The following is a 13,025-nucleotide window of genomic DNA, read 5'->3' on the forward strand; positions in this document are numbered from 1 at the left end:
CCAATAAAACGGTGACAAAATATAAAGGAAGTTACCAAATAAAAGCCGACCAAACGGCCAACGTTCACAACATCAACCCAAAAGGTACAAAGTTCACAAAACTATAAAGACATTACAAAATTCACAAGGTTACAAAGCTTACTTCCTAAGCATATCAACAATCTTACCATCCCTAATGGTCTTGAAGACCCCTATAGCCGACGTATCGAATTCAGGAGCCACCACCTTCACTTGGGCTTTAAGGGCTTCCTCGGTCATCAAGATGGGGTTTTTACCCTGCTTCACGGTTTCTTTATACTTCTTTTTGAAATCAGCAGCTTCAACCTGGGCAGTCTTGGCCAATAAAGCGGCCTCGTCACGCTCTTTCTCTAACCTGGCTACCCGACCTTGAGCTACCTTGACCTGACCCTCCAAAGTGAGCTCTCGCTCGGTCAGACGAGAAATCGCGGCATCGGAAGTCTTCACTTTCTCCTCAGCAATCGTGGCCTTTTCTTCGGCAGTCTTGGCCCTCTGCTCTGCACTGGCTAACTGCTGCCGAAGCGATTCTACTTCAACTTTGTATTTGTTATTTGCCTGGACAGAAGACTCAAGCTTGTTTTGCAAGGATTGCATCCCCGCCAAAGCTAATTCCACTTTCCTCGCTATGGAGGCTCCCCGGAGCAAGGTACGATACATCCACCTTGCTTGTGAGGAGAGATCCCCACCATGGAAGAAGTCCTCCATGCCGGGAAGCAATTGGGAATCAATGAAGTTCCCGGCATCGAAGTTTTTCTCCATCACCGTAAGAGCTCCTTCAAGGCTGGCAGATGGTTTCCTCTTCTTCAGGTTGGCCATGACAATCACCTCCTCCTCCTCGGGTTCAGGCCGAGGACCCGAGCCAGCGCTTGTCCCGATCACTTTACCTTGGGAAGCTTGGGACGGAGTCTGGGCATCAACAGTGTTATGAGGGAGCACATCGGCGGCGTTATGGGGAGGCGCCTCCTGAGTCTCATTATTTTGGGAGTCACCTCCTGGTGTTCGTCATCGCTATCACCACCAAGGAACGTGTTGAATAAGGCGTCAAGTCCTGTCACCTCGGCAGACATTCCTACTACAACAAAATAACAAGACCCGTTAGTCGTGAAATCGGGAAAGCAAATAAAAATAGTAGTCCAAGAAACCCAAGTTAAAACCACTCACAAATGTAGTTTCTAGCGACGTCCTGATCACCCATGAGGAGCTGGGGGTTACATGATTTTTTGAAAAGATGGCTAACAACACGTCGACAACTCTTTTATTTTTGGGAGGCGACCCCTTGTAAGTGACCTTAGTGAAGGCGTTGGCCCTCGCCCTGAAACTCCAGTAGGTCAGGATGTGCCTTTCCCCTTCCAACGTCAGCCAAAATGGATGCCGACCTTTAGCAGGACGAACCTTAAAATATTTGTCCTTGAATCCATGGTATGAATCCTCGAACAAGCCAAAGATCCTCCGACCTTGAGCAGACCGGAACGACATAAACCCCTTTTTGGCCTTCCCTTCCTTGGAAGGGTTCGTCAAGGTAAAGAGATAAAGGAAAACCTCCACAGAGACCAGTAGGTCTAGATACTCACACACCATCTTGAAACAGCAGATGGAAGCCCAACTGTTCGGATGCAATTGGGACAGCGCTACGTTACATCTATTGAGCAGCGCCATCTGAAAAGGGGAGAAGGGGATACGAACCCCCAATTGGGTAAACGTTGCCTTATAGAACCAAATTCAATCGGCAATCCACGGGGAGTGTAGGTTGAGTTCATATATCCACTCGTGAGCAGCGGGGACGTAGACCACATAGTTGGCTTCCTCGTCGGTTCCGCCACACAAGTACTAGGCTTGTCGGAACTCTGCGAGCTCCTCTTCGGCCATTTGGTTAGGGGAGTCTTTCACGTCCGAAGTTACCCAAGCGTACCAGTCGTAAGCCACTCTTGCGACAGGAACCCGTGCAACAGGGCATTGGGCCATACCTACAGTGGGGGCACCACTCAGTTAGTCTACGAGATCGGGAGGTCAGAACTGGCCCAGAAACTACATCTTGCCTATTCAATGACTACAACCAAGCATGGCCGAAGCAACTCCTAGCAAATCTTAAATGAATCCTAAAAACTAATGTACCGGAATGGTAACCCCCCTAATACGCCTACTTAACGCTAATGTTATCCAACATGCAAATCAATCAGAGAAACAACATGCATGCAGAGGCATGAACAGTAAAGTAAGGCCACAGGATGATTACCAGGATGATTGTACTGATTCGAAAGAAAACAAGAAGAAGCGAATGCGTCAGCATTCAGGTATCACAGCAAGGAATTTTGAAAGTGAAAAAGGGAAAATGCAGAAGAATGAGAAAATGGGAGACAGAGAGGAAGAAGAAGCGGTTGTGGACTCGAAAAGCAAAGTGTGAGGGAGAAAAGAAATTGAACTGTAACAAATTCAAGAAGCGCGAAAGGCAGGGGTAACATGGTCATTTCACGCGGGGTTTTAAATAACCCATAATGAGCATTAAATGCCTAGCTCAAAAAACGAGGCGAGAAACAGCGCTTCCTTGAAAGCGACGAAGCCCACACGCGCACGAGAGGAGCGTTTTGGCCGCGGGGACCGACAAAGTGACAACACGCAGAAGGGAACAGAACGCGCCAACAACGGCGCTCACAGCCATAGCTGGCGCGTTGGGGGCACTGTTACAGCCCAGCCCAGCTGGCATGCTGACCCGGTCCTGCACACGGGACGACCCGACCCGAGAGGCCGCCCCGCATCTGGGCAGTGACCAAGGCACCTGCACCCCTGCTGCCAACCATATGACAGCTAGGAAAGGAAGCTTCCTAGAAGGAGACCTCTCCTGTGGGACCCGCCCTACTAACAGGGTATATATGGGGAGGGTCCTACCCCTCCCCCAAGGTACGTCATCACACCCTTTCCTACAAAAACCACCTGCTCACTTCTGACTTGGACATTGGAGTGTCTTTGCAGGTGACACCCCCACCTTTTCACTACTCAAAGAGCTCGTGACCTCGCCTACCCGCGCGCCCGATCCAGATCCCAGCTCATCCCCACCAACTCACAAGGGAATAATCCGACCCGTCCATTACTACGACCTACCGAACTGAAAGATATGAATCGATATCCACGCATACATTCATTATACATCCGTGATCTTTTGAATATTCTGACTCTAGGTTTATCTTCTCCTTTTCTTTGTGAACCTTTTTTTTTCCAATATTAGACTGTTAGTGGTATATCTCACAAAAATTATTGAGCAAGCATGTATTACATCATTGTAATTGGCGGCTACAGGAGGATGGAATTTCGCGATGCACCGTTAAACAAAAACCATCACTGACATTTCGTGTTGCATATGCAACTTGTGGACGAACACAAAAACCATCACTGACATTTCGTGTTGCATATGCAACATGTGGACGAACTCTCTCCCACTCTATTTTTACCTAAAGTCAATCCATCTCTTCTCTCATCTTTTCTTCTTCGATTGGCTTATCACTTTCACAAATTAAGAAAGTCTCACTCCAGCTTTGTTTAGGGGTTGTTTTTAAGTTTGGATTCGATCTGACGATTCACACATTTGTGGATTGAATCGGATATCAGATATATCTGCAAAACAAAAAAATATTTTTAAAAGTTTATTTTTATTAAAAAATATTAATAAATTTTTTTTACTCTTTTAAATATATTTACTCTTAAAATAATATTAAACATACTTTTCTTAAATAATAAAATTTAAATAATACAACATATATGATAATTATTAGTTGAAATAAAACATAAGAAGAATATTTATTTATTTATTTATTTTTGTAGATCCGCAGATATGCGGATCAAATATACGGATACCTACATAAAATCCACAATCTGATCCTATAAGTGTGCGAATCCGATCTGATAGCCTTGCAGATCAGATCTATATCCAATATTTTCGGATCAAATTCAAATAAATACCGCAAATATGCAGATCAAATCCGATCTATGAACACCTTACCTAAACAAAATAGCAGGGAACACTTTAATTTGTAAAAAGAAAAAGGAGACCTACCATTAAATAAACCACACAAGTAAGTATTTTATATATTGTTTAGGAAAAGTTTAGGGGCCAGCAACTTTATTAAATTCTGACCAGCATATAATCAGCAAAAGAAAAGTGAGTAATCTCACATTATTGGATAAAATCTCACACCATTAAAATATCATTAATGACTACTTGATGACTACAAATCACAAAAATTACTTATCACTATCATGTATTGCTTAAATAAACTTTTTTATCCTACTAGTGAAAAAAGAAACAGTTTAAATTTATTAATATTATTTTATTGTTGATCAGCACTAAATAAAATTGTTGTTAATTTATTAGTACTAGTTAAAGAATATAATTTGTTGTTGTAACTATAGTAATAATATTAGTATTGATGTTAGTTAATTACTGTTAGTATATATTATTAATTAATTGTTAATACATATTTTTAATAATTTTGATTTTATTTAAAATAATTATTTTCAGAAACAGAATTATTTATTTAATAGTTGTTGTATTTTTTATTGATTTAGCTTTTTATGTTAAAATTTTATTAAAATATATTAGCTTTTGATGATTGTTATTCATGATTAGTATTTACTTTTTAGAAATTTTATTTATTTTACATTAAACATTAGAAGTTTCAATAATTATTAATTTATATTTTTAGTTACCTAAAACAGAGTTAATATTATTAACTCTTATTTATTATTAATTTATATATTTAATTATTTAGCGTAGAATATCGTCGATTCCGATTCATACATTTTGTAATCGATACTTTTTCGAATGATATATTCTTTAACTACTATCGCAATAACAATTTTTTTTAGTGTTAAATTTTATTTCGACGACCGTCTACGACAACAGCGAGGACTGCACCAATAATAAAACAAAATAAATATAAATACTATTCTATCATTATCATCATCATCATTGTTACTGTCGTTGTAACAACAAGAACAATAGCAAAATTACCTATATTGACGTATTCTGAAAATTTCAATGCATGCATGTCATCAAGATTCAAAATATGCATAAACATGACTCTTCAGATGGTTGTTAGTTCGCTAGTGCATTTGTAACATTTGTTACATCTTCCTCCACATTTTTAGCAAGACCAACAATTTCATAATTACCTTCAAACTCTTCATCACATTTTTAGCAAGACCAACAATTTCATAATTACCTTCAAACTCTTCATTGCTTTCAGTATTATAACCCGTCCAATCTATATTGGGCTCCAAAAAATTATCATTATCGATTTTCTCGAACTTAACATACAATTCAAAAAGTGAAGCTTGTGCTCTAGATAAATGGTAAGTCGAAAACATTCCTTTTGTAATAGCTTCATCAGTCACATGCCTTATTTAAAATTGAAAGAAACTACTAAATATTAGCACAGGTGTCTATACACAATATTTGTTACTTCCTTTAACACTTGATGATCTATACTTCGAGAAATTACACTCTTAAGTCTTTTATATGTTATTGAAAGAGAAACAACAATAAAACATGAGTTTTCACATAAAAACTAACACCCTCATGTATATGAGACAAAATCTAACCATTATAATATATTTTTAAACTAACATAACTCTCCATCTTTTACACTCATTACACATATTCAACATGAAAAACACTCCACTTCAATTCTCTTTTGAATACGTTCCCGGACATAATACTATTACTTCTTTTATAGTTAATTTTATAATTTTTTATTTGTTCTAGCACAAAATGTTGCTTATATTTTCACATTGAGTAAACTACCATTTGTACCCACGAAAGTTGAAAACGCTGACATATCTACCCATAGAAAAAGAAAATTACCATTTGTACCCATGAAATATGGGTTCTGCACAACAAAAATATTCAAACACTAAAAAATTACCTAAAATTCCAAAATTACCCTTATCTTCACCACCACACCAGCTCCTTCACCCAATCACCTTTCTAATCCTAACCCTCTTCACCCTGCCACCACCCCTCTTTTCCTTTCTAATCTCAAATTCTACCACCACCCCCTTCACCCACCACCACCCCTCAAGCTCTTCACTCAATGGTGGCTCCCGCTACCCCCCACAACCGTCACCGAAACCCTCGTCCTCGTTCACGGATTTACCGGCGAATCCAGCTGGTTCCTCCAACTCACCGCCATCTACTTCGTCAAGGCCGGATTCGCTACCTGCGCCATTGACCATTAGGGCCACGGCTTCTCCGACGACCTCATCGCCCACATCCCTGACATTAACCCCGTCGTCGACGACTGCATCGCCTTCTTTGACGAATTTCGCTCTCTCTTCGATCCTTCTCTTCCTTCCTTCCTCTACTCCGAATCCCTCAGCGGCACAATCGCGCTATTAATCACTCTCCGCTGCCGCGACTCGCCGAAAAATGTCTCATCCACGAACCGAGCGTGAGCTCTGATTATGGTGTCGTCCTCTTCAGGGGTGAAGGCCTGATGCTCCACCTGCGGGGAGACACCATCGGAGCCTGCAAAAAATGGGTTGGTTCATGAACCTATAATGAAGAACAAAGCAAAAGAAAATCAGGGGAGAGGTAGATATAACAACGGCAGGGATCAGGCAACGACGGTGGTGGTTCTACGACACGAAAAGAGGTGAAGAGGGTTGGCTATAGCGGTGATAAGGTAGCGTGAAGAGGAGGATCTCTGACGCAGTAGGCTCTGGTTCGAGGCCGATGGTGATAGTGGCGAGGAAAAGCTGGCGCGGTGCTCTGGGCTCACCGTAGGTCTGCGACGTTGCTGGCGGAGAAGGGGGTGAACAGTGATGAGGAGGGTGATACGGTGGTATGTGGTTGATGTTGAAATTGGGTGGCTGAGAAAATTGAGAGAGAAAGAGAGGGAGAGAGAGAGAGAGAGAGAGAGAGAGAGAGAAAGGAGGGAGGAGATGATAGTGGTGGAGAGAATGGTAGTTTAGGAATTTTATTTAATTTTTTAGGGTTTGGATAATTTTGTTTGCAAAAATTATTTTTTATGGGTACAAATAGTAATTTCTTTTTTCTATGGGTAGATATATCAGCGTTTTCAACTTCCGTGGGTACAAATGGTAGTTTACTCTTTTCACATTTATTACAATATGTAGGTGACTTTTTGACCAAATTGTATTTTAAAATTTGCTAAATAAATAAAACGTCAATGATGTTTTCAATTATTATAATTAAAAAAATCAAATGCAAAATCGCAATGCCGTGTTGTGATTTAAATTTTTGTTAAAAAATTATTTTTTAACAAAATATTGGTGTCGTGTTATACATTTAATGAATTAAAAAATATTAGCTACACAGAAAATAGCGGTGACATTTTTTATCTTCTGAAAAATAAAAACTTTTTCCTAACACCGTAAAATTCATACACATAAAAATAATGAAGCATGTCACATATTTTTCTACAATATTAAAAAAAATCAGCCCCTTTTGTGTGTGTATATATTGTTTGCAAAAATTTATGCTGAAATAACAAGTACAATTTCCCTCAAAATACCAACTCTTAAGATATTACATTTTCCCTTTCAAATAGAAATCTCCATGCGAGAGTTTGGAACACAATAAAATTAGAATTGATTTTAATTTTAAAATCAAATTTTTTGTTTGGAATGGAGTGAAAAAGAAATTGAATTTATTTAGAATTTACATATAAATAAACTCAAATCGTTTAATTTTTATAAAATTTGTTTGGAATTAAAATAATTTGATTTGATAAAAATATAAAAAGCCATTTTTATCCTTTAGATATTAATATTCATGATAAGAATTTGGAGTAAGAAAGAGATACAGAGGTAGAAGAGATCACGCATTGCTCGTCGATGGCGCTACTCTGCCTAGCCACCCCTGAACAACCACTGACCAAGCCTGTTGACTGCGGATTGCCGTAGGCCGACCCTAGTTATCGACGCAAGCCAACACCCGACTGACTCTAGTTATTGACGGTCATAATAAATTGTGTAGTAAATAAAGGATAAAAAGTAAATCAAATCATTATATCAATTTTTAAATCAAATCAATTTCTTTTTTTAACCGATTTAGATTGGTTGAGTAATTACTTAACCAAATGTTGGGGATTGAAATATTGGGAATTCAAATTTTATTTTGTCTATATAATAACTCATTGGCACTAACTAGAAGTAGATCCTTAAATAAATACTGTGAAAATATTAATTCTTTTACATAATTAATTACAAATATAATAATGTATTTTCAATTTAATTCAATCCATTTTAATCGAAATCAAATTAATTCCAAAAGATATTTTAAAGACGCCCTATCAGCACCATGATGACAAAAATCATGTCTTTTTTGTGTCTGACCAAAATCATGCTTTGGAGATGCCAAACGAGAATTAAAAAAGGTAATTTCAATTTAAAAAAACGGAAAATTGATTTTAATTAGAAACTATGCTATTTAGCTTCTTAAAAAGATAAAGCAAAAAAATTATTTCTTAGTTTTGGCCTCAAATTACTGCATGTATCTGACAAGATTCGAATCTACGACACTTGCTTAAGAGTAGTGAACTAATTATTAGACTAACCCAAGTTGGTTAGAAAAAGTTATTTCTTATTATTTTACAGAATTTATACAAATATGTGAAAATGCAATTTTTTTAAAATCACCTTTTTGTCCGAAAAAGCTAAATCAAATGCACAAAATTTCATACCTAATATACTAAATTATCTATATTCACTTGAAATCGTAGTACATCGAGTCATGGACTTTGGACTCATTGATGTTGTTTACTTGCACGGCAGACAATTAATTTTTTTACTAAGAACCCAAAAACGACATTATGCGGCCTCAAATTTCCATTTTGACTTGCAGCATAATGTGAATCCTGAGAGATATTACAACTCACTCCCAGCTTTGGTTCAGAATTCAGAGTTGGCATGACTACTGTAATAATACTATAATATTTTTGGTGACTTGATAATATTATAATATAATAATGAAAATGACATGTACACAGGCTGTTGTGTAACAACCTTAAACGTTTACAGCTGTGCGCAGCTAAATTAATTAACCGTTATAAAAAATGTGAAACAATAATTCAGTTGTGCTCTCTATTGGCAATTTTCACAATATTGGAGGTTTCTCTTTTGTTTGGTTGACCCAGTATTCACGCTAAGAACTAATCCGTCGCGAATCTAAACTCCATTTAGGGGTCTACTACTAACCAATAGGTTACTGCATGCACAATATACGATTCGAACCCCTCGACATTTGCTTAAGCGAACGAGTGAGCTGACTACTAGACCAACCCAAATTAGTTCAATATTGGAGGTTTCTAACGTAAATTTCTCTTTCTCCACACCCATTTTATCTGTCACAGTATGTAGCTAATAGATACATTCATTGATAAGGATACAATGATATACCAAAAAGAGACGGTGACAGATCAAAGGAAACGGAAGAAGTGATTTAAATATCTATCTGCTGATTGTGGGGAAAGAAAAACTTGATGGGACAAAGAAAATGTAAACTGAAACAGAAGGTTCTCTTATAGCTCCAATACAAGAGTTGAACAAAAAGGTAAAAAAAAAAAAAAAAAAGTGAGAAAAATGCAAAGAATGAATTAAATATTAAATTGAATAACCAGGCAAATTAGCAACATAAGATTGAGTACAAAGATGAGGGAGCCCTGGCCAAAATTTCAACAGGGTGGCGGTCGTCCCTGTTGGCTCTTGCCGCGTAGAATAGGGGGAAGGCTTACATTAAGGGAAATAGAGGGAAAAGAAAAAAGACAAAGAGGGCATGAGGTATGTACATACCCAGCTGCGTTATCTACGGTAATCTTCATGGAGGAAATTCTCGAATGGTGTTCCGGTGAGTGCCTTCTCTACATCGTTCCAATTTTCGACTTGGCTGGATAAGGTTCCTTTATGTATCTTAACCTGACGTGTCTTTAGTTCCATGCGAGGAACCTTCAGAAAATCCTGAACATCCATTAATTTCTGAAAACAAGAGAAGGAAATGAATCATCAAGTGCTTGTCATGTGCATGTATAAAAGTAATACGAAGCAGATACCGAGCAACATGTGGTTCTTGACTTACGGTCCGGTTCTTGACAACATCTTCGTAATATACGAGAATGTGTCTGGTGCTCTTGAAATACTCCAGAGCCTTCTTGGTGGTTTCGCTTACTTGCTTCAAATTTTGTATCAATATTGATGAATTGAGTTTGGGTTTGTATTGTGCAAGTATTTCGGCCTGAAAGCATAGTCATAACCAATTAACATGAAATATCAACAGTCTTTGATGATGTTATGTTAACCAATTAAGCATCTTGCCACATTCCAGAGAGAGAGAGAGAGACCTCCTTGGGCGAATGAACATGGGATTTATGAGTTCCATTTAATGTCTTAGCACTCCGATCGTACTCATTTGCAATTACAGAAATCATCCGGCGCAAAAGATTCCTTCTGAAAAGAAATATGACTGAAACACCATGTATTCTGAAGTACTCAGCAATTTGTTCATGATTCTGCATCAATCCCTGCATTAAAATATAGATTATGATATAATCAGATGCCTTATAAGCTTAAAATGATCATGCATGAAAGAATCTAGTGCCATGTTGGTATCTGTGTATGCAATTTAAAAATTAAAAGCCAGATGTCAAAAATATTGAGAGGGAGGGCAAATATAGGGAAGCTTATTGAATGAAATCTTGTCTTTGCGCATCAGAAACTAGTTTAACAAGTGCATAGTCGCTCAAGTAGAACGACGCAGACATTCTATTAATAAAAACGTATCTAATATAATACAGTATTCACTGAACATTGGGGAAAACTGGGTGACATATTACTGTATCTGTTCAAATATTGTATCTCCCCTTTGAAAATCAACTTGTAGAAAAGGAGCTTCCGCATCATATGGTACCTAACTGTTAAAGGGCAATTTACTAAAAGCTTAACAATTAGGAAAATGATAAGTCGATAGCAAGAAGAAATATAACTAGTGAAGGGTGCATATATGTTGTAAAGCATAAATTTGACCATTAGGGTTTTGAAAGATAACTCCTGCTTATCTCAAGATTTCTAGACCACCATTTATAGGTACATCACTCTTTTCTATTTTTAGTACAACAACCAACAACAGTAATATTTTTCGTAGGGAAAAAAATTATGGTGAGAAAGAAAAGAACACAGACAGAGGACAAGGCATCATAAAAAGAAGCAAGGTTAAAGCGATACAAAAATGTAGGCCTCTTTAAGCCATGTGAGAAGGCACACCGCATTCTCTAGAGGTACTTCATTGAACAAACACACTTTGAACCATTACATGGATATACCATTAATCAATTTTTTGTTTCTTCGACCATCTGACAAGAGATGATATCAGAATTCGTAAGAGGTTCAGTATTGGAAGAATTCAACATGCTAATGCACTTTTAATGTCCACAAATAACACAAGTTTGTCCAATTTTGGCTCAAGTATCAGAAGGAGAAATAGATACAAAGATGAACATCACGCAAGACAAAAATTTGATGAAAGATAGGGGCAGTAGTAAACAAAACAACATCCACCTGATTAAGCATCCACTTCAAGCCAACAGCAGCTGTGCACTCGTTTTTTGAAGCGCTACTGACCCAGTCTAGATTATAAATGGTATCCAGCGTCTCTGTTATTGTGGACATATTACTCCTCCTCGCCTTAACTGAAAATATTTCCCCATTTGAGCTTATGTTAGCATGACTGTTTAAAAATGTCTCGAACCATCCACTCCCAGATCTCTGCATCGACAGAATAGCGAAATACCGCACAGGGCTGCAAGCGCATTCCTCCCTAACAAACACACCACAGAAGCAACATCAGTAAAATCCACACGGATTTGGCAACTAAAATCTCAGGTTTGAGCAGTGCACCATCCTTCACCTGCTGTAAGTTTTGGGATTCGGGTAGTGAACATAAGGAATCTCCCAAGGTTCAATGTTAGGTTCCGGGCACGGCTTGTCAACAATCTTGATATCTAAAAATCCAATCTTGCTGGCGGTGCCTATGCCTATTTGCTTTAGACAAATAGAACATATATACACACCACAGACCATAGCAAGGGTCAACACGACCATCCTCCATATCAAAGTAGTATTTTTCAAACCCTTTACAAGGAAAACATCCTGTAAACATTATAGTACAATAATTTAATTCAACATGTATGGTATACAACAACTACACACACATAAATATATAAACAATTAAAGACTTCATCAATGTTGATCCAGGACATGAAATAGAGATTAATAACACTGAGCTAACCAACCAAATGCAAACAGAATCTACATCACAACCCCATTGGCATTCAAAAAATGCACTCACATATTCGATTTCAGGTTATTTTAAGAAACCAGATCGGACAATCTCACGTGCCACCTCATGAGAAAACAAAACCAAAAAGGGAATCTTTCACCTCATGTTTTTTGGAGGATTTGAATGGTAAGAGCCAACATGACACATGACCGAAGTATAAAAAAACAGGAAATTACAAAACCAAACAAGAAAGGGGAAAAACACACTAACCTTGGCGATGGAAGATAGATCATCGGCCATTGTTGACGAGCTCAAAAGGAATGAAAATGAAAAGGCATATTTGGGGGTACTCTTTTGGATTCTAAAGCTGATTTTCAGCTCTCATTGATTGCTGAAACCCGTAGAGAGAAGAAGATTGAAGGAAAAGCGAAAGGGTTTCGATGATGATGAAAAAGGGTGTGTGAGTGAGTGACTAGGAGCTTTCTTCAATTCTTTTATTTATTTATTTTAGTAATTATCTTATTTTTAGATTTATTTATGTATATGTTTTTGGTCTCGTGCGTGGATAACGAATTGATGAATAAAGGGTAATAAAGTGCTTTACTGCTTTTCTCTAAAATTGCAAACTTCGACCGTTGCCCTTTTTATTTTTGGGCAAATTTTCCGGTTTAACGACAATGGATATTTCAAAAGAAAAAGTTATCGAATTAATATTTTTTATTAA

General features: G+C 37.7%; 1 protein-coding gene across 2 annotated transcripts; it reads right to left on the minus strand.

Annotated features, from left to right (window-relative positions):
• Nucleotides 1-9,622: 9,622 nt before the first annotated feature.
• LOC130954604 (uncharacterized) lies at nucleotides 9,623-12,796 on the minus strand. 2 transcript variants are annotated; one of them, XM_057881361.1, is made up of 6 exons: nucleotides 12,572-12,796; nucleotides 11,930-12,171; nucleotides 11,581-11,839; nucleotides 10,368-10,547; nucleotides 10,106-10,261; nucleotides 9,623-10,005 (listed from the first exon to the last, which is right to left on the minus strand). In XM_057881361.1, the coding sequence occupies exons 1-6, from the start codon at nucleotides 12,599-12,601 to the stop codon at nucleotides 9,832-9,834; spliced, it is 1,041 nt and encodes a 346-aa protein (XP_057737344.1). In that variant the 5' UTR covers nucleotides 12,602-12,796; the 3' UTR covers nucleotides 9,623-9,831. The 2 variants fall into 2 exon arrangements, with proteins under 2 accessions (XP_057737344.1, XP_057737345.1); XM_057881362.1 differs by having other exon boundaries at nucleotides 11,930-12,153; nucleotides 12,572-12,760.
• Between the last annotated feature and the right edge of the window lie 229 nt (nucleotides 12,797-13,025).

Source organism: Arachis stenosperma, chromosome 10 (assembly GCF_014773155.1).
Source record: "Arachis stenosperma cultivar V10309 chromosome 10, arast.V10309.gnm1.PFL2, whole genome shotgun sequence".
Lineage (NCBI taxonomy): Eukaryota > Viridiplantae > Streptophyta > Magnoliopsida > Fabales > Fabaceae > Arachis > Arachis stenosperma.